Source organism: Helicoverpa armigera, chromosome 21 (genome assembly GCF_030705265.1).
Source record: "Helicoverpa armigera isolate CAAS_96S chromosome 21, ASM3070526v1, whole genome shotgun sequence".
Taxonomy (NCBI): domain Eukaryota; kingdom Metazoa; phylum Arthropoda; class Insecta; order Lepidoptera; family Noctuidae; genus Helicoverpa; species Helicoverpa armigera.
Window position 1 is genome coordinate 9,785,320 of NC_087140.1, and position 20,707 is coordinate 9,806,026.

General features: G+C 36.8%; 4 protein-coding genes across 5 annotated transcripts; 2 read left to right on the forward strand and 2 right to left on the reverse strand.

The window, feature by feature from the left end:
• The first annotated feature begins 94 nt into the window (after positions 1 to 94).
• On the forward strand, positions 95 to 7,730 carry LOC110376022 (cilia- and flagella-associated protein 206). Of its 2 annotated transcripts, none has more exons than XM_021334340.3 (12): positions 95 to 437; positions 688 to 929; positions 1,223 to 1,400; positions 1,559 to 1,733; positions 2,027 to 2,219; positions 2,481 to 2,651; positions 2,971 to 3,081; positions 3,216 to 3,358; positions 3,483 to 3,607; positions 3,742 to 3,851; positions 4,101 to 4,332; positions 7,555 to 7,730. In XM_021334340.3, exons 1-12 carry the CDS (start codon positions 230 to 232, stop codon positions 7,677 to 7,679), a joined length of 2,013 nt encoding a protein of 670 aa, XP_021190015.2. In that variant the 5' UTR covers positions 95 to 229; the 3' UTR covers positions 7,680 to 7,730. The 2 variants fall into 2 exon arrangements, with proteins under 2 accessions (XP_021190015.2, XP_049705245.2); XM_049849288.2 differs by lacking the exon at positions 7,555 to 7,730 and adding an exon at positions 4,730 to 4,947.
• A 1,029-nt stretch (positions 7,731 to 8,759) lies between these two features.
• On the forward strand, positions 8,760 to 17,158 carry LOC110376031 (uncharacterized). The gene is made up of 4 exons (XM_021334356.3): positions 8,760 to 9,026; positions 9,591 to 9,868; positions 15,023 to 15,100; positions 15,342 to 17,158. The coding sequence occupies exons 1-4, from the start codon at positions 8,972 to 8,974 to the stop codon at positions 15,612 to 15,614; spliced, it is 684 nt and encodes a 227-aa protein (XP_021190031.3). The 5' UTR covers positions 8,760 to 8,971; the 3' UTR covers positions 15,615 to 17,158.
• Positions 16,106 to 20,674, reverse strand: LOC110376032 (uncharacterized). Its single transcript, XM_021334357.3, has 3 exons — positions 20,502 to 20,674; positions 18,029 to 18,420; positions 16,106 to 17,697 (listed from the first exon to the last, which is right to left on the reverse strand). Exons 1-3 carry the CDS (start codon positions 20,587 to 20,589, stop codon positions 17,527 to 17,529), a joined length of 651 nt encoding a protein of 216 aa, XP_021190032.2. The 5' UTR covers positions 20,590 to 20,674; the 3' UTR covers positions 16,106 to 17,526.
• On the reverse strand, positions 18,789 to 20,436 carry Gata (Glutamyl-tRNA amidotransferase, subunit A). The gene has a single exon (XM_021334354.3). The coding sequence runs from the start codon at positions 20,317 to 20,319 to the stop codon at positions 18,829 to 18,831; it is 1,491 nt and encodes a 496-aa protein (XP_021190029.3). The 5' UTR covers positions 20,320 to 20,436; the 3' UTR covers positions 18,789 to 18,828.
• Positions 20,675 to 20,707: the final 33 nt, after the last annotated feature.

Below are 20,707 nucleotides of genomic sequence, written 5' to 3' on the forward strand. Positions count from 1 at the left end.
ACTCTTCAACAGTTAGGAGCATAAATATGTACTACGAGTAGTTACTTGTTTATGCATTCAACCTATTTTGAAATCACTTGATATGCTTGATAACGAGAAAGAACATTGATTAAACTTTTCAAAATTACCTACGCAACGAAAAACTGCGCTTAGCAACGGTATCACACAATATATTTTATATCAACCATTTTATTTCATTTTCTGAGTATTATTTCATATAATTATTAAAATGGCGTGTAACGAGAACGTTATTAAGAACATGGCGAATGAAATAACGAGGAACTGCCAGGGCCACGCGCTGACCGTCGACCCTGAGTTCGTTATTTATATGATCGACTTGTTGCTTCTGAACCCTAAGTACGGCAAGCTCTTCGCTAAAACCATTAATAGGAATAACTTGGCGTATTTTGTGGATGAGTGTGTTTCTATGCTTACACGTAAGTGACTACCGCTTTTTAGACGGTGAGAGTTCATCTAATAGACATTAAGCTACCATCTTCTTCATCTATTCTAAAGTATCAACACTATAATTCCTGAGACGAATACATAAGTAGGTACCTTCATAGCATAGTAGGTACAGGTTAAATGAATGGTCCAAGTTTAGACTAGGTACCCACATGCCCGTCTGTTTTGACCACCTGTGAATTCTTTAGCTTACTATTTAAATCCATCATCAACCTTTTTCAGATGGTGGAACTGCACTAAACACATTGAAAATGCAGTTTATACTCCAAACGAACTACGACAAACTGCAACATTTGATCGATAAACATTTGGACACCATTGAGAAGTGTTTGCGCCCCCTCGTCAATGAGATTCTGGATATGGACCCTGAATTGACCAATGAGCCTGAATTTCATAAGCTGTTTAGGAAGATATCTATTTATATTATACTTGCTAGTGGATTAGGGAATCCTGGGTTTATCACTGTGAGTACAATAATTCTCATACATCTATAGAAATGTGGAGTGATGTATTTAATTAGAGACGTAAGAAATATTTTTCTTTCACCTTTCAAGAAATATATTTCTTACGTCTCTAATTAAATACATCACTCCACATTTCTATAGTAAGTATTCTATATAAAATCTTGGTACCAGTAAGGTAGGTGGTTACTTTCTCAAAAAAAAATCGTTACTCTATACGTATATATACCCTTACCCCCACACACAGACATCATGATATCCATAACAGCGTTTTGAGGTAAGGTAAAATATTTCAGACCTTAAAAGAAGGCATGGCGGCTCTAGAAAGCGTGTTCGGTATGGAAGACCTGAAGCTGTTCGTGGCACTGCCTCGCAAGGAGAAGACTGCTCAACTAGAAGTGCTGCTGGGAATTACTTCGGGAGTCAGGCTGTTTAATGGAGACTGCAAGAAGGGGGGAGAAGGAATACCTGACTGTAAGTTTCAAGACTTTACTTAGAAGGTTATGAGGTAGCTATCAACCAATGAGGTTTTGTATACACTTCTTCTCATCATATCCACTTCCTTCACTAAAGATCGCCGATCGCGTCAATCCACCACATTTTCACCTAATCATCATGTTCCTCTTTTACAGTGCCACATAACCTGGTAGACGCCGGCAAGGCCTGCATGGCGTCTCTCTCGAACTCCCTAATCACGGTGATGCAGCGAGTCAATAACCTCACTACAGCCATTGAAGAGGCTATCACCATACAGGAGGAGACCGGCAATGTTGTGATAGACATTACGAAGAATACTGAAGTTACTTTGTGAGATTTTTCATTTATTTATACTTCAATCCTTCTAATGTAATTTGGAAATGGCTGAAACAGATGACAATTTATCGCTATCCTGTTTAGTGTTTGACTATGCATCTGCATTATTAGCATTATTATTTAGCTAATATGAGAAAAAATCTTCCTGAACTCACTGTAGAAGATATAATCGCGAGATTCAATTTGCCATATTTCCACTCTGTAGCGTAGGACACCACGAACCACTGGTCGCGCCCGACCCACTCACCGTAGGATGGCTTAACTCCTTGCATTTTGCGATTTCCCAGAGAGGATTACAAAGAAATCTTCGACCTGCTAGCATTCAACCGCCAATACGAAGTCTTCATTCGCAAGCTGTTAGCTGACGTGGAGTCTATGACGCATAACGGCGCTCAGTACGTCGAGAGAGTGAAGGCAGTTCTCCAGGAGTTGCATGCGGCCGTCAAGTATAAGGCTGCTGTGCCTGTTCAGAATGTTTTTGTAAGTATTTTGGTTTACGACTTTCTTTTTGTTTCTTGGACACTCACGCTTGACGACTACTAGCCACCCTATTATAAAACAAAAGTATTAGCTTCAGTCCATTTAATTGTCTCGAGAATTAGTTTATTTTCACTAGCACTTACTCTCTGATTGATCTTGGATTTTCCTCCCCTAATAAGCCAAATCTTAAAGGGTTTTTTTCTTGGTAGCAGCTGTCGTATCTTCCCCATTTGTTCAACAACACGAATTGAATAATTTCAGCCTCTGTTCACCAAACTATGGGAAGTTTGGCGCGCGATGCAGAACGTGATGTTCCTAGTGTCCACCGTGAACAGGCTCATGGCTATCATGGGCAGCATCCAGGATCAGATCAAGATGCCGTCCAAGGTCATCAACAAGATGCTGAAGGGCAGAACTGTTATATCTGATCATGTAAGGTTCATAGGATTTTGAGTAACACCTTAATTTGCCGATATTTGTCTCTAGTTGGTCTCTTTTAACTGGATTTTGCTAGAGCCTACAGCTTATTTGGAATGGTAAACTTCAGCGAAATCTAGTCTAATGTCTAATGAACGCAGAAGACATCGCTTTGATTTTCAAAACAAAGGGAAAAGTTTATTTTCGAGATGTTTTATAGAATAGTAGAATACCTTCCTACCCACTTTTTTACGCATGGCATGTGCCTCTATATAGGGGCCTTTATTAAAATTGGGACACGTAACCTAATGATTGTTATTTCTTTACAAATCAGAGCCGAGTGAATGCCCGGCCGAGCGTGCAGGACCGCTTATCCCTCGGCTCGTTATCGAACTACGTGGCTACTTCCAGCAGCTCCGAGATCCTCGGTATAAAGCAGGCAGAAGTATGTATTTGCAGAATCATTATTATATTATATTACATAGCGAGTTCTTAGGAACGGAACGGTTTCAGTTGGCTTATTCGAATATGTTTTTGCCAAGTGGAATAGACTTGTCTTAATTATTCTATCTCTTCCAGTTTTTAGGATTTTGTGCGCTATGTTTGAGTGTGGGCGCCTTAGTCCCGAGTAACGCGAAGCTTGGCCTGATCAGGGCTAAGGGCGGGTACTACGGATTTTGCAACGTCAAGATGGCTTCCAGATTCAGTAAGGAGCCCGAGAGGTATGTCGCTATTCTTTTGGGATCTTGGGTCTTTGACGGAAGCAAGCAGATAAAAGATAACAATTTTACCAAATTGCATGAGTCCATTTAGAAAGTCTTGTTGTACGTTGTCTTTTTTCTCCAGGTACATCAACGAGGTCCTGAATTACGCGCGTAACAACCCTCATCTGATCAATTTACTGAACATCGTGGAAAACGTGTACCATGTCAAAGATGTCGACGATCTCATTGTTATTCGTGTGCCAAAAAGTGAGTTAACATTTCTGAATACTTTTTGAACAAAGCAATCTCTTGTATGTTCCCAAGATCAGCGCTTTGAACCAGTCATACAAACTTCAGCATTGAAATACTTGTACCTTATGAACATTTTTCTAATTTTGCAGCTAAGGTATTTGATAAGGATATTCAGACTGAAGATCATCCTTTGGAATCCTATAAAGCAAAGAACTACACCTGGGACCTCTGGGAGTGGAAGAGGAGGGCCTGCCAATGGGTCTGTTATCATTTGTTTTCTAGGTCAATAAGTAGGTAATTTCTCCTAGTAGGCATATATTCTCTAGTAGGCAATTTCTCACCTAATTGAATAGGTTTTACTTTGTAGTTCTCTCGTAACCCAGAAAAAATTGAAATAAATTAATTTGAAGGAATAATTATACCTATTCTAATAGCATGTCGTGAAGTCTTGCGTCCTGACCAAGAAGGATCGTGGTTCATTGACAACAAAAAACATTCTAATTTACAGGCAACCATTGTAAACTGCCAAACACATTCAACCCAAACGAACTACAGTCACCTGCGTTCTGACATACAATGTCAGACCGTGGAGCCTCGCGACAAGTGTCTGCAGACGAACAAGGACGTGGGGATCAACACCATACCTGATAACTACTTCCTATGGGGTCTGAGGGGACAACGCGGCTATGGGCAGCACTCCATGGACCTTAGACCCCAGCATTCGGCGGAGAAGTTAAAACGTACGTATTTATTTTTTCTTCAAACATCAGTTTTAGTTTTGAAGAGGTTTCCAAAAGAATCTAACGAGATTTTCTGACTTTACGAACCTTGGGGTCCATAAGAGTTATGATTTCATCAAAACCATAGGTTTTTGGGGAAACGGAGTTCTGAGTTTTATAGAAATTCCTGATGGAGTTACAAGTTACGAGAATACCGAGCTACGTGAAGTTCCTAAAGAACTCGCTATTTTTAGTTTAGTCAGTGGTTTCTATATACTATGATCAAGTCACCCTTATTCTCAAGAATATTTGTAGGCTACACGGGTCTCCTACTCGCTAGGTTGCTTACCAAATATAGGGTAGTTGACATATTTTTATACCATGATTCCGGGCTAAAGTCTAACTTTTTGTCTGACAGCTGAACGTACAATACGCTTGCCTTGTCTGGAGTACGAATCCAGCTCTACAGAGGTGCTAAAGATGGAAAGCAAGTGTTTAAATTAGGAAACATACGAGATTTTTTGTCAATATTATGATGGTGCTAGGTCGAAAAGGTTTTTTGCCCTGACTGAAATTAACTTTTGAATAGGTATGGTGCATTATCGTACCGAGGATTTTCTGAATAACAGTCTTTTTAGAGATTATTTTTTGATTTATTTGGGAGTTTTAATCAAAACTATTTTAAACAATCAAAGAACTAATCAATATTTTTTATCTCTATTGGTATCTCTATATACCTACACTCAAAATATATAAAAAAAAAAATTAAATCAAAGTAAATCCAAAAATACATATTATAGCGGATGATATATTACGTTTATTTTAAATTTTTATTATATTTTTTACATTTTTAATAATTAATTTAATTAAAATTACGAATATAAAACAGTCATGGAGATCATGATGATTTCTCGTAGGAATTATTTATTATGGTGGCTGGGCAAATGTCATGCCGTTCCAACAATTCCGGAGTCACAATGCTAAATGGGTTGAGAGGGTCAAATAGGCAGTCACTCTAAACGTCCAGGTCCAAGCGGTAGTCCAAATAGGAAGCCGACCCCCAACATAGTTGGAAAAGGCATCCTAGATGGTTGTTGTATGTCAGATGGCCAGTACCTACTAGCCATGGAGACTACGACCTACTTCGTAACTCCGAATAAAAAGTGCCAGTAATGGCTGCAATCGACAAAAAAAGTCTTTAAAATATAAATATAGGCGGCCACCGATATCGGGCTCAGGGTCCAAGGTACCCATAGTTAGGGCCCCGGAGACAGAAACCTCCACACAACACGCGACATATCAAGGAGTACTGCCTTCTGAATCCCTTCTGAGTCCCTTGATCCAGCCGCCTGACGAGAGCCTCATGAAGTGGTGGTCGTGGCTCTTGGCTATTAGGCCATTGGCAGTGACGACAATCAGCACAATAACAGCCGTGTCGACATTCCACATGGCAACAACCTCGTGTGCTAAGTCGAGATTCTTTATTTGTGTCCCTTTCTCAGCTTTCACGAGGTTTTCATCATGTGGAACGGCGACGAGCCATTATTATTATCATCGGTCTGAGGGTAAGGGATATGGGGAGTCCGTGAGCCTAAGGCCCAAGTTTGCGACAACTTACACGTCAGTTATCTTAAGACAACTGTTTATTGTGAATTTTTACGTTCAATTTTCAAAGTAAGCAATTGTTTTAAGAAAAACGGTCGTTTATGTTGTCGGCGAAAATGGGTCTAATAAAAAGACCTGTGTTGGCGTCGCGCAGTGTTCCGCGAATGCCACTCTTTAATGGCATGGGACCATGGGGGCAAGTGCTGTGACGTTTAACAGCAATGCCAATGCAAGAGGGCTCCAGTGTGATGATTGTGACGAAATACAAAGGCAAAAAAGGTCGCATCTACTTAGTGGGACCTTTAAAATGACTGTATCGCTCGTCCTTGGGCCTACAGAAACGCTCTATCCCGAAAGTGTTCCACAAACGATTTTCTGAATTAATGTAAAATCGTTGAGATATCCTTGATACTAACTAGGTGAGGGCGATATTCAGGGGGCAAGTAGTTCATACACGAACAGTTCACATTTGTAACAAACCCATGGCCCATGTGACGGATAGTTCAACTTTGTAACACCGTGTGGTTTTAGTCAGTAGGAGTCTGACAGACTCCTGCGGCATCCCCAAGTCGCAGGACATCCATGAGGATTTCCACACGTTAAACAAGAAAAAAAAATACGTAGCTACTTTATAATATAGCTGGTTTCCGTGACTATTTTATATTGACATTAATATTTACTTTAAAAAGTAATTTCCACTATTGTAAATGAAATCATTTGAGCTTCACAATTTTGCATAACTAGGTATGACTTGTTAGATTTTTTCTTGCTTTAATACATGTTTTGTAAGGGCAAAAAACCTTGTTGATCAGCTCCTTAATATACTATACTTATTTATAAAATGTTATTTAGTTTAGAGGTAAGACTTTGAAGAATAAACCCTGAAGAAAATCTCTTTGTTTTTTTTGTCTCCCCTACTTTTCACATAAAATCTAGTTAATTTTAATTTCCAAATAAAATTTCGACGTAGTTAAGGTTTTTGCCAGGGTTCGCTCTCCACGACAATTCAAGCACTTGGTTAAATATTAGCAAATAATTTCTAAAATAGTCAACTACCCTATGGGAAAGGCAGAAAGTGTTTTTTTTTGTCACTATAGCACTATTTACATCTATATTTTAACAAGAAATAGAAAATATATCTATTTTTTATTTTTTTTGATTGAAGTGTTTGATAAGGAACATCTGTTCTGCATAGGGTCTGTCCTGTTCTATGTAGGACTGTGACTGGTTTAACACTTAACAAGCGAACCTTAGGCAATAGCCTAAACTATATTAGCTGACCTTCCCTAAATCTAGCTACACAACAGTTTTATACACACATGAGGCCAAAACTGTTGGAGAGGTAAGATATTCCAATCATCAACCGATCCAGGCAAGCGAGTCCAAAAGACTCCTCCAAGGTTTTACTAGTAGGTGCACAAGAAATCATAGTACGTCTAGCATTCCTCATCATTTACCAGCAACAAAATGTTGGGGTTACCTTCCAGCCTAACCGGATGTAGCTGAGTACCAATGTTTTTAAAGGAATGTCTGCCTATTTGATCTCCTCAACCCAGTTACGAAACCGAATACCCCTTGGTAAGAACATGTGTAATAGGTGTCCAGGATTATTAATATACCCATAATTTATGTCATCAGCGGAATCCGTGACAGCCTGCACGTGGCCATGCGTGGGCAAGATCGACACAGAGGATGACTACTCCATCATGAGTGCTGACAGCAGGACCTTCTACTTCCCCAAGCATGATGATCACGATTATTGATAATATTTTGTGTTAGGGTTCCGTTTTATTAAAATTAAATTATAACTATTGTATCGTTGTTTTTTTTTTAACTAAACAAAATCTGACATGAGAGGAGACCTAGAGCCTATTACATGTTGGTAAAAAGTGCAGCCAGTAAGGCAAAAGAAAAAAAAGACAGTTGTATCTGCCTAGGCCTGCCTTTCCTATAGAAACATATTATGAGAAAATATTTTAAATAGCAGTAAAATTACTGAACCAATTGGGTACATATTACACATACCTACAGCACAGAAGAAACCATACTGGTGCTGGTTACTACTTTTTATATTGGGTAACTGCAGGAACCAGTTGAGTTTGTGAAATACAAAGAATTTAAAAACAAACTTCCTAAGAAAGGCACCATCACTGGCTATGTAAAAGGAGGCAACAATACTGACACATAGCCCTTGATTGAAGGCACTGGTCTAATCACCATGCGATGTCCAGCTGAGAGTTGGGTGAATACAGGGACGATAATTCCTGTTATTTCATAGAATTGACATGAATGTTATGCCTCGACATTCTTGTTCTAAAAACTTGCAACGGTTTCATCTTTACCTAGATAATTGTCTGCGGAGCTCGGGATTTTGTGTTTGGAGCCATACTTTTTAACTGATTACTGATGCTGATTGAAGCCATTTTGAAGCACAGAGTAGTTCAGAGTACCTATATACTCTATGTGATTGAAGTATAACTAAAACCAAAACAAATACTTACTGCATAAAAGCGCATTTCTTGTACAGACAGAATGATGACAATTATTGACAGACATCAAAACAAAACTCACATGGTTTTGACGTTTCGATGGTAAGGAATGCGTTCATCTCAATTTTTATTAATACATACATAACACTTTTATAATATTAATCCATGCAAATTGTAGTTGCGGTGAAGATTCTACTAAGTACAAGGCTAAGCTAACATAGTTTTAAGAAAAATATGGCCAATTTGCATAATTTGCAGTTCATCTGCTATCATGACAGTCTGAACGCATTCAATAACAAACACTGCTGCCACCAGATTGATCGTTGTGTATTTTTTTTGTTCTCCAAATATAAACTTTGTTGCTTTGGAGTAAGGTTTATTCTTTTTCGATTAAGATCCTGAAACTTCATTTTATAAGGCGACCGAAGCGCCCCGAAGTGGTATTCGGATAATTTCGCAATGACGCCGTGTTGCACATAGCGCGTAGGTATATTATTGTGTGGCTCGCGCACGCTAGCTCTTCTCAGTTTCTCAAGAAAGAAAAGTACCCGGTGAAGTGAAGAAAAATGGCTGATTCGGAGCCTGAAATTAGTAAGGAGGAACTTCAAAAACAAATTGAAGGTTAGTTTAACAATTTGGGAGGTTTCTGCTAACAATTATAACGAAATCGCTGAAATTTAATGATCTGCTCTGGGATTTAAAATGGCTTCCGACAGTGAAATGGAAGTGAGTTAAAATTTTTCGCTTGTTTTGGTCAAAACATTGATTTGTTATTGTTATAATAACACAAAGTTGATGAAATGAAGGACAAAATGTATGAACACAGGAATTCGTTTCTGTAGTAGCTGATTAACTCGACTCAATTCAGCGTATTAAGACATTTTGTTGGTTTATTTTTACATAAGTAGGTACTCGTGTTTTCATGAGCCTGTAATTTTGTGTTGACCTGTACAACTCGAAATTTTGTAAAAAGTAGGTAATATTTTATTAAAAGTTAATATTTTTTTATTGTAAGTAGGTAGTACCCATTCTGAAAGGATATAATCATAATTTTGTGATATTAATGTAACTTTATTATTTACCTACCCCCCGTCAAATCAAACAAAACAAATGGCCAGGTGAGCGGACAATAATTGCGTTTAGTTATGAATAAATTAAAGATTTTATTAATTAACTTGTCAACAGAAATCCTCGACCATGCTAGTCTTGACAAGATCTCGACCAAAAAGGTCATACAACAGCTGGAGCAGAAGTTAGGAGTAGACTTATCGAAGAAGAAGACAATGATCGACCAGATGGTGATGGACTATGTCAATGACATGGAGTCGGAAGACGAGGGTTCAATGGATGATGAAGAAGAAGCACCAGCACCACCACCTAAAGCGGTGAAGAAGACAAAGAAACAACGCAATGATGATGACGATGATGAAGAAAATGATGATAGCAATGATAGTGATTGGGGGGTGAGTAGATAATAGACATATTACTATTTTTTACTGCAATTATATGCGTTTGCATATCACTTGTGAATTTAAAACTTCATTTAGGTGTCCTGTAATGGTACACAAAAAACTAGGAGGAACTTTGTTATTATAAATATTACCAACTTACTAAAATGGGGATTTTTGAAATTGGCAGTTTTCTACATAACATTTTCCGAAGGTCTGAAATTATTCTTAGTACTAAGATTATGTTAAGTAAGAGATTATAATTCAATGATTTAATCATTCAAACTAAAGAAAATTAAAAAAAAACTTGTGATAGGTAATAGATTAAATTGAAGTATCTATTTGTAATATTAAAATTACAGCTTTGTAGTAAGTGCATATCAATCTGTGCATAGTCAGTTCATATAAAAAAAAATGTTTATTTTTTTAACCAACTTCCCAAAAAGGAGGAGGTTCTCAATTCGGCCCGTATGTTTTTTTTTTTTTCTATGTATGTGTATCAATTACGCCGAGGTTTATAGACCGATTGTACGTGATTCTTTTTTTGTTCGACGCGGAATAGCTGCTAGTTAGTCCCATAGTTATCAGGTCAGGATGTGATGATGGAAACCCTGAGAAATCGAAGGCAACTTTCGAAAGTTTTAGTAATACATAGGGTTAAACCTTGACACTCATATGTATGCCTGATAGCACTATTCAACAGTGATGGTTTGGAGCTGACTTGATGATGGAGACCCAAGAAGGTCGAGGGAACTCGACAACTGAATGTGTAAACTACCTCGTGTTTGGGCTTATATTTTTTGTATTGACGAGACCTTTGCAACAGTGAAGGTTTGGAGCTGACCTGATGATGGAGAGAGAAGGTGGGAACTCGACAATCGAATTATGTAAACTGCCTCGTGTTTGGGCTTATATTATTCGTATTGAGGAGAATTTTCCAGTTATCCGGATAGTGACAGCTATTCGCATCACTGAAAAGCTGAAAATAAAAAGTTTTTATAAACCGACTTCCAAAAACACTATAAAGCCGAATAAAACTAATTTGCATCTGCCTAGAAGTCGGTGGCAAAATCAACTTAGGGACATCCATTAGACACACATATACCACACATGTACATCTACCAGCTTTCAACAAACTTGCCTTGCATAGTGACTATGGTATTGGCTCCTGTGGTTATTTTCCTAAAATTATAGATTAAATATACCCAGAATCACAATTGGCCTTTATAATATCCCACTGTTGGGCACAGAGAAAGATTGAGGGTGTGTTGGTACGATCAGCCTATTCGATGTTTTATTCCACGAATGAAATTCACATTGTTTTTGTGTGCATAAGCTCGGGAGTGCACAGTAGCAGTCACCCGGTTTCGTGAATTAAAGCATCATTACCTGGCAAAAAAAAACAGAAAAAAAATGCTTTTTTGCAAATGTTTGCAAATGTGTAATAATTGACAGGCTCTGTCCGTTTACAATACCATTTTCAGTTATAACTTTGGTGCAGTGAAATTAAAATGGGTTTTATATTAACAACCTCTGGAGGTATGTAAATGTAAAAATCTATTAATCTTAAGTTTTGCTACTTTATTTAACAGCATACATTTACAGCGCACCAGTTATCATCTGTAGTCCTAAGTCCTAGCTTTTTCCTACCACTGTATGAAATACCTTTTCTTCCATTATCATTCCTATGTTATTCATTAAATTATAAGTTAATTCTTACCTTTTTTTTATTCTATTAGATTACTTTGATAAAGATACTAAGTGCACTTTCTATGGGAAACCATCGCCTATTTCACAATGCTTGGCTAATAGTTTGCTGATCGCTTCCTACCATACTTCCATTCTCAGCTTTTTTTTATATAAGATATCTCTTCATCATTACAACATTATAATTGGCTGCATGTTACATAAATTGTTTTATAACTGTTAAATGTTACTGCTGTTGGTCCTCCAAATAATAAATAAATAAACAACATTATAACGAAACTGTATAGCGATAACTTTTCATGCTCCATTATTTCACGTAGATTCTTTAGTTTCAAAGGAAAATAACTTTTTACCTTACCTGCTTTTTCTTTGCTACCACTCCTTGGCTTAGTTCCTCGTCAAAACCAATTTGTTAATATTACCAATTTCCTCTTCCAGTGTTGGAGAAGCGTTGACTGTGTGAGTGTTGGAGATCCTGGACACTTATTCTCCGAAGAATCTTCAGAAGAAAACTCTCAGACATTAGAACAAGAACCAACCATCACTTCTACAAGAAACCAGCAGCCCAATCACCCGAGAAAAGCAATTGTTTTAAAACGAGTCAATCCGCACTGTGAAGATGAAGCAGATTTATTTGGGAAACTGACTGCTATGAAACTTAGGCGGCTTCCTAACGAACAGAGACACGATGTAATGATACAAATAGACGAGTTGCTGTACGATAATATTTATCTGTGAAAAATCTTGGGAAAAAGTTTACCAGACGTGTAGCTTTATGTAATTAAGAATCAAAACTAAGGACATCATTCATTTCGTACCTAAAACTGAAAGTGCCGGAGTAAAAAAGTAGTAGATTCTTGTAGAGAATAATGCTCTGAAGATTTTTTACTATTACAAGAATCGTCTACAATTAATCCCCAGGCTGCTATTTGACTTTGAAAATACAAAAAAATCCCGCAATGTTTGAACATCACATTACGGCCCCAAACTTCAGGAGACCAGCGCTGCCTTCAAGCACCTCCTGCCCAACCTGAGGGACCCAAACGCTTTCTTTTTTTTCTTTGATGGACACTCATCAAATGACCCCTCCCGCTGTAGGTCAGCAGCGTGATGGAGTGTCAGACAGTCAGTAAGAGTCTACCTCTAAGAGTAAGGGTAAGAGACCTACAGCGGGAAGGGTCATTTGATGAGTTCCCATCAAAGAAAAAAATTAAAGCGTTTGGGCCCCTCAGGTTGGGCAGGAGTTGCTTAAAGGCAGCGCCTGACTCCTCCAGTTCGGGGCCGTTATATAATGTTCAAACTTTTTTTGTATTTTCAAAGTCCTCGGGGTTAATTGTAGACGATTCTTGTAATAGTAAAAAGTGTTCAGGACATTATTCTCTATGAGAATCTACTATTTTTTACTCTGGCTCTTTTTTTACTTTCATTTTTGGGTACAAAATGTTCGAGACTTGAATGATCTCCTTTAACATAATAATATCGGGTGTTTCGTTCATAATCACATTAAATTAAATGCGTTAATATATGTCGATTGACACAAAGAAAAACGAAAAATACGTAAAAATAAAAAAAAAATGAAATTTTTAAACAAGGTAAATAGAACAAAGTTTGCGAAAATTAGAACAGCATATAAAAGTCAGTCATTACAAAAACTGAAATTCTCCCTTGAAAACTAACAGCTGTCAACTGATCAAAATATTCGATACTCCTAACTTTATCTGCTTTACACATGATGTTGTAAATTATAAATAAACGATAACGATTTGAACTGCATCCCAACTGCAATCGGACTGCACGTTTGATTTGCAGGTCTATTGCAGTCGTGTCAACTGCATTCAAACTGCCCTTGAACTGCAAATTGCAGTTGGATTGCAGTCGAAATGCAGTCCGTCTGTCTAGCTAGAGCCTTATTATTCACTTAAAAATAGTCTTCGAATTCATTCAATTAATGTTTTGCTTGAAGCAGAAGAAATGACAAAAAAAATCGTTCCTGAAATCTATGTATAAATTATGAATGACTTAATATTCGGTAGCTTATTTGCCTTAATGATATTTATTAGGGTTGTGTAGCTCGTTAGTAAAACTTCAGCTGAGCTAAAAATCACGGATTTTAATACAAACGGGCTAAGCTGACTTTTTGAAAAAGTTTTGTTAGTATTATTCTTTTGTTGCTCTTTCAAGTAGGTTAAGTTTGATTTTTTTGATCTCTTCGCTCCTTTGAAAAGGATTTATATAATTGATCGTGTGCAATTAGTTTGTAAGTAAAACAGATATTTGATTATTTTGTTAAGGATTAGTGATGTAACGAATAATCGCTTCGGGTTTTTGAACATTCGCATTCGCAAAATTTCCTGCGAATGTTGCATAACGGAAATTAAAAACAATTTTTTTCCAACTTCACAGTAAAGTCTATAAAAATCTGCAATATGACGTCTATTTGCAACACTGTTGAACAGTGTTGGCAGGCCAAAATGGCCCTTTGATTAAAAAAAGAACATGAAATTAACATTCTTTACACCACTAGTAAGGATAGGATAAAAAAGTGTGTGAATAAAATTCCCTCTTATACTCTTGAAACAAGGATCTGTGTGATAAATTTATAGTTTATAAGCTAAAAGACTTATGTATCTCACTAATATTATAGTCTTAGAAATTTGTTAAGCTTCTAATGGTCAATTTCTGAACATACTAATATACCGACAGATAAACTGTCCAAGTACTTAAAATACAGCCATCACTCTAGTAATATTGCTTGAAACAGTATTAAAACTATGTTAACTTTACAAAGTACTGTCCATATTTTTGTAAGCAAAATGACCACTAGACCTACCTAGTGTTTACATTATACCCTTAATTCAGCTATCTAGATTGTAAGTGTGTAAAAGAATCTCACATTTATTTTGGTTAAGATATATAATAATAAAAATCAAAGGTTTTGTGTGTAAAAAACTTCAAACGGCTGTGACCGTATGCCTAGTCGGCATTTACTATAAACATTAAATAAAAACTATTGATTCCAATTTTACGTTTTATTTTATGATCCTTTTTTATACTAATTAGTTAAATTCACACTTTGTAAGGTTAAATGCATTCTTAATAATTTTCATGTCAGTCCTCAGACCTAACTGCAGGCATCAATACTCCTATGTCTTGGAACTGAGTTCGATTTTCAGCTCTTAACCGACTTCCCAAACAGAAGATGTATTTACAAATCCCTGTATTTTTTGGAGGAATACCAAACACTTCAAAAATAAGTCCTTCCATTACGGGTGGAGTGGGTGTGTGTAACTCTTTGACTAAAACCCATCTGTTTATTTTGCTATCTTATGTAATAAAGAGCAGCTGTAATTCTTGCCTTTAGGAATCATCTAGCTTCAGGGCACCTAAGAGAACTTTGACTCTACGTAATAATAATATGTATAATAAATGCAGTTTTGTAACAAAACATCGATTTTGTTACAGTCTGGTGGCAAGAAGAAGAAGGTTGAAGAAAAGAAAAAGAAAGCAGCTCCTAAATCTAAGAAAGAAAAGGCTAAGAAGGTGAGTTTATAGAAAGAAACATTTGACACACAACTTGCTAAACGAGGCTTGCCATATATAGATGGAAGAAGTCTTTAAGATAACCAATCCATAGAAAGGACAGCACCCCCAAAACGTCCTTTCTGTTTGGCCTCCTCCACCTTAGACAACACGAACACCTACAAATATCTGGTACCTATCTGGGCCACAATACTCTTGGTATAAAATCTATATAGCTAATAAATTGTGCAATCATTTCCAGGGCGGCGGTGGAGTAACGAAACGTCGTAAGGGCAGCGGCTACACAAAAGCTTGCAAGCTATCCCCAGCCCTCGCAGAACTTATGGGCGAGAGCGAACTACCCAGACACGAGGTCGTCAAACGCGTATGGGCGATCATCAAGGAGAAACAACTCTTCGACCCCAAGAACAGACAGTTTGCCATCTGCGACAAAGCACTCTTCAAAGTCATAGGTGAGGAGAGCTTTCACACGTTCAGCATGATGAAATACTTAAAAAATCATTTCTTGGATTAAACTTTGTAGTTGGTAAGACTGGATGGATCTAAGTCAGTATTTGGTGATGTCTTCGCATTTTTGACAATGTACGTCTCCCGTATGTTGTTCTGATAATGTTCTTAAGGGGTTTTTCAAAATAAGCTAAAAGCTACACATTGAGGATTCAGTCAATTTTATGGTATTAGTAGAACTCCCATTTTTAACCAATCTGGTTCGTAGTTGGTTGATTCATTTCACACAAGGTTACATAACTGTAACTCGCAATATAATGTTTATCTAATAATAATACTTTTCGACATCTGAATGTTTCAATATATTGATAGATTTGAGGCTCTCTTAAAGTGCTAGCTTTCTTTAAACGGTGATCTTTTTCAATATCTGTAAGATTACATACCTAAAAGGTAATAAAAACCACAAGTTTTCTTTTTTTATATTATGTTAGTGCAGCTTTAAGTTTCAACAATAATTAGTATTTTTAGACGTATCTATCCATTTTAAGGTTGCCTGTCTTTTTAATAAATTAGATTTGATCTAATATTGAATTTGTTGCATTGTACATTGCATTTATTTTTGTTAACTTAAAGCCAATGGTACTTGTGTATCCAAATCTTCGTAAAATAAAATGAATAAGACAAGTGATGCTAGTTTTTGAAATTATACAAGAACTAGGCGATATTTTATTTGAAAGGACTAATTAAATATATGAAAATAAATTATTTATTGATCTTTGATATTTTACACGTGGATTTGGATGCAAATAAATATTTCTTAAGGCATGTGTGAGAAATATCGTCATAGATTTCATTTTAAAAATTAACCTTATTCCGAATATTTAAGATCCATTTTTCATTGTAATTCTAAACATTTTAATATCATAGTTCAGATTTTACTCATAAGCAATAATAATGATTCATTCAATTTTAGACCTTAAAACTGTTTGCATAAGTCTCATAGATGCAATTTCGGTAACAGAAAAAAAACCTTAGGTTAAAAAACTTGCCACAATTTTAAAGTAGAACTATTTTATCTGCATTCGCCATAATAAACATATCGATATTATTCTTACTTTTAGATAGCTTTGCGACTGTAATTGTAATTTTAGATGTTAAAATAAAATTCTTGATAGTGATACAAGTTTCGATCTGCTTACCAAGCATATTCAAATCATGATAAAATATACAAGTTTAATTGTCCTACTTAATCTGCTTGTCGACAGCTTTTACATTTAGCGTAAGTTCTTATACCTTGTAAATAGTCAGGTTGAGGGATTTTATCGATAAATTGCAAAGCTAAAAATCGAGAATTGACACTGAATTCGATGACTGTTGTCCTGCGTAGATAGTGATCTTCATAATATGGAGGTGTGGGTTAATATTTCAGTTTTGTATGCCAGCATTTTATCGATAAAATATCTCGTTATGTTTAATCGTAAGTTTGTGAAGCCTCGAGGCTCTTGAGGCGGGATGTGTTGTGGGGCGTTGATTGTAAGTCGAATTATTGCTAGACTGAGGTTGTACTTCTTCGAGAGGAACGAACGAATACAATAAATATTATGAAAATTATCTGCTTGTGTTATTTATGCAGCCCCAAGCCGAGAGTAGAGAGAGTCATATGATTACACGAAGATCGTCAAACGATATTACAATTCGATTAAAATTTAATTTAATAAAACATTTGAGATGCAATATTTTTATTTAACTTAACTATAAATTGAACTTTACAATTACAAAGAATCTAGAAAGTAACTTCATCGTACATTTGATACTTACATTAAAAACAGTACTAAGTATATTTTATTTCCCTTTGAGATTACATTTGACTCCTTCTCAATCAATATATACTCACGTCATATATGAACTTCCCCTAAGAGTATTTTTTTATCTTCTACATGATTATATTATTCTTAGTTACCTTCTTCATGCAAAAGAATCTATCTTCGTAATCGAATAAAAGTGTCCCTAGCTTCTCTGGCCAATTCTACATCATCGGCTCGAAGTTTCAATGACGCAGCTTCTTCCCGCAACGCGACTAGTGACGTCACAAGCGCCGAGAGGGACGTCGGCAAGATGGCGTCCGGTACCGACAGCTTTGAGAATTTTGACTGGAAAAATAAAAATAGATGTATGACTATAAAATTTGACTAGCCATTTGCTTATTGTGTTTCTAACGTTTTGTCATTGGAAACCGATTGGTCTTATACCCAGCAGAACTCACGCTAAGATTAACACTGCCATTGAGATTCAATTGATATCCAACTGAATTATTAAATTAGCAGAATTGAGCTCCAGGACTGGCTGAGAGGGAATAAATTTAAAGGCGCAGTTTTCATGTTTTTTGAAACCGTTTTTGTGTCCATGCTACAAGATGTGAGATTCAGACATCTAGCAATGGACCTACATCATTTGCCGTAATAGACCCTAGATTTTACTTACATTAGCCTTCACACAGCTGTCTTCATAAGAAGCCACCTTCTGCTTCAACTGTCTAATTTGCTCTTGAATATTATCAGGATTCGGATTCTGACTCGCCAACGAATCTCTTGAATTTTGCAATTCTTTCCTCAGTTCCTCCAAAAATTTGTTGTTACGGTCGATTTTTGCTTGTAGCTCGACGTTTTTCTGTTTAAGTTTTAAAATCTCGTATTCATCCTCTAGTTTTTGGGACATTTCTTTAGTTTGGTGTAGAGATATGGCGATGGGATCTAGTTGGCTGATGTCCATTGCTTGCTGTGCTTCGGCTGCTTGTTTGAGGACCTGCTGGCATTTTGGCGGCAAAGCATCGATGGATATGTTGAGCTTCGAGAGGATCTCCGATGTAAGTGCCGCTGGAAAATATGTGAAAAAATATATTGTTACTACATTATATATTACTTCTCTAATAGTTGCACCTATATTGATGTGTAGGAAGACCACTTTCTAAATAATACTGTTCATATGAATCTATAGCAAGGATCTGTATATTTTAGTCATCTGTTGAGATGTTAATCAAATATGCATTTATAATTTAACTATTATATAATCAAGAAGAAGATCCACCTAACTTGAATACCAACATTTACATCCTTACTGTAATATAAATGCGAAAGTATAGCTCTGTCTTTCTGCCATTGGCATATTCTCGCCTCGCAGATAATAGTAATGCTAGAAATAAAGTCTGAGAAAGGACAGTTTATGTAGAAATAAAACAAAAAAATCTACTTCCTAAAAGACAATTTATTTTCAAAATTAATTATTTAGCTATTCTGTTCATTTTGTAAAATAGGAAAGTTTACAAGCCTTTGAATTTTCTTAGCCACATTCAGCATTAATTCTTCAGACAAAGCAGGACCCATCAGTTGCAGGGATATGGGTAACTTATTTGATGACAACTTTACCGGGATGGAAATAGCTGGAATCCCAGCCATATTTGCAGGTTGAGTGCAATAATCTTGCAAGGCACACTGTTCCCTATTATATCTAGCAATAAAGTCTTCATATAACGGAGCATCGGACAGAGTGGTTGGTGTCAAAAGCAAATGAACTCCATTCTCTCTATTGAAAACATTTTTGAAATCATTCTGTATCAACCTCCTTAGTTTGAGAGTTTTGATGAAGTATTTTACATAGTTTCTGGTCAGTAAGAAGTAGTTGCCAGCCAGGATTCTTGATCGGACTACTTTGTTGAAGCCTGCATGCCTGGTTGTAGCATATAACTCCTCGGTGGAGTTATTTGCGTTTGCTCTGAGGCCGTATTCTATGCCATCATACCTAGCCATGTTGCTGGCAACTTCACATTGATTTAATATTGAGTAGACTGCTATAGAAACTGATGTATGTGGCATTGACACAGACCTTATTGTGGCATGCTCTTTTTCCAGTAAATCTGTTACATAGCTCCATGCTTCTATGACCTCATTGCTCATACCCTCGCAATGATATTCCCTTGGTATACCAATCTTGACATTTAAAAGATCATGATCTCGTAATGTGATTGGGCTAAAGGGTTTTTTTATTGTTGTTGAATCATTTTCGTCTGGTCCAGCAATGACATTCAGCACCTTTGTTGCGTCTTCAACAGTTCTAGCTAGGATACCGGGTACATCCATTGAGTTGACCAGTGGAATCAGCCCATGTCTGGACACTAGACCATAAGTTGGTTTTAAGCCAACAACACCACATAGCGCTGCAGGGTTTCTTGTGGATCCACCGGTGTCTGAACCAATGGCTGCAACGCAGGACCCTGAGGCTACTGCAACTGCACTACCTCCTGAACTGCCTCCTGCGATCCTCCAATTATGTTCGTCGTATAACCAGGGGTTTCGAGTCGGACCAAATGTCGAGTCCACAGTTCCAGAGCCCATTGCAAACTCGTCGAGATTACATTTGCCAACCAAACATGCACCAGCGCGCCTCAACCTTGAGTATACAGTCGCGTCATAAGTCGGCACGAAGTTCTTGAGCATTTCGGACGCACAAGTAGTCAAAATATTATTGGTACAAAAATTATCCTTGATGCCAATCGGAATGCCATCTAACATTCTAGGATCCTTCGTGACATAAAACCTTTTTTCACTTTCAATACTGTGGGTTTCGGCTACATCTTCTGTTAAAGTCACAAATGCATTTAAATCTCTGGTCTTCTTCGCTTTCTGTAGACTTAAATCGACGAAGCTCGTTGGTGTCAAAATTTTGTCTGAATAGGCTTTGTGAACCTTTTGTATTGTATATGACGTCAATTTATTCATTTTTTGGTTTTAAAAGATTTATTTTTCAAATTATTAACTAAATTGTGATGGCATAGGTTATTTACAAAATTTTACTACCGATTTGCAGAAGACTAAACAAGAAAAATTTAAACGTCAATCAGAAAGGTTTTGACAATTTGGGCTGGCTATACACAACACAACATATTATTTCTATTGCTTACCCGTAGCGACGCCTTCATGTTGCTCTCGCTGAATTAAACCAGAAAGTATCCTGCTGTGTTCTTCATTATTCGTCGAAATAGTTTTCATTTTACACGTATTTCTTTCGAAATTGATCGAAGTTTAAAACCGCTATTTTGAAAATGTTTGACTTGACTGTTGACAAAAGACAGTTGACATTAGACAGCACAGTCCACAGCGTTCAGTT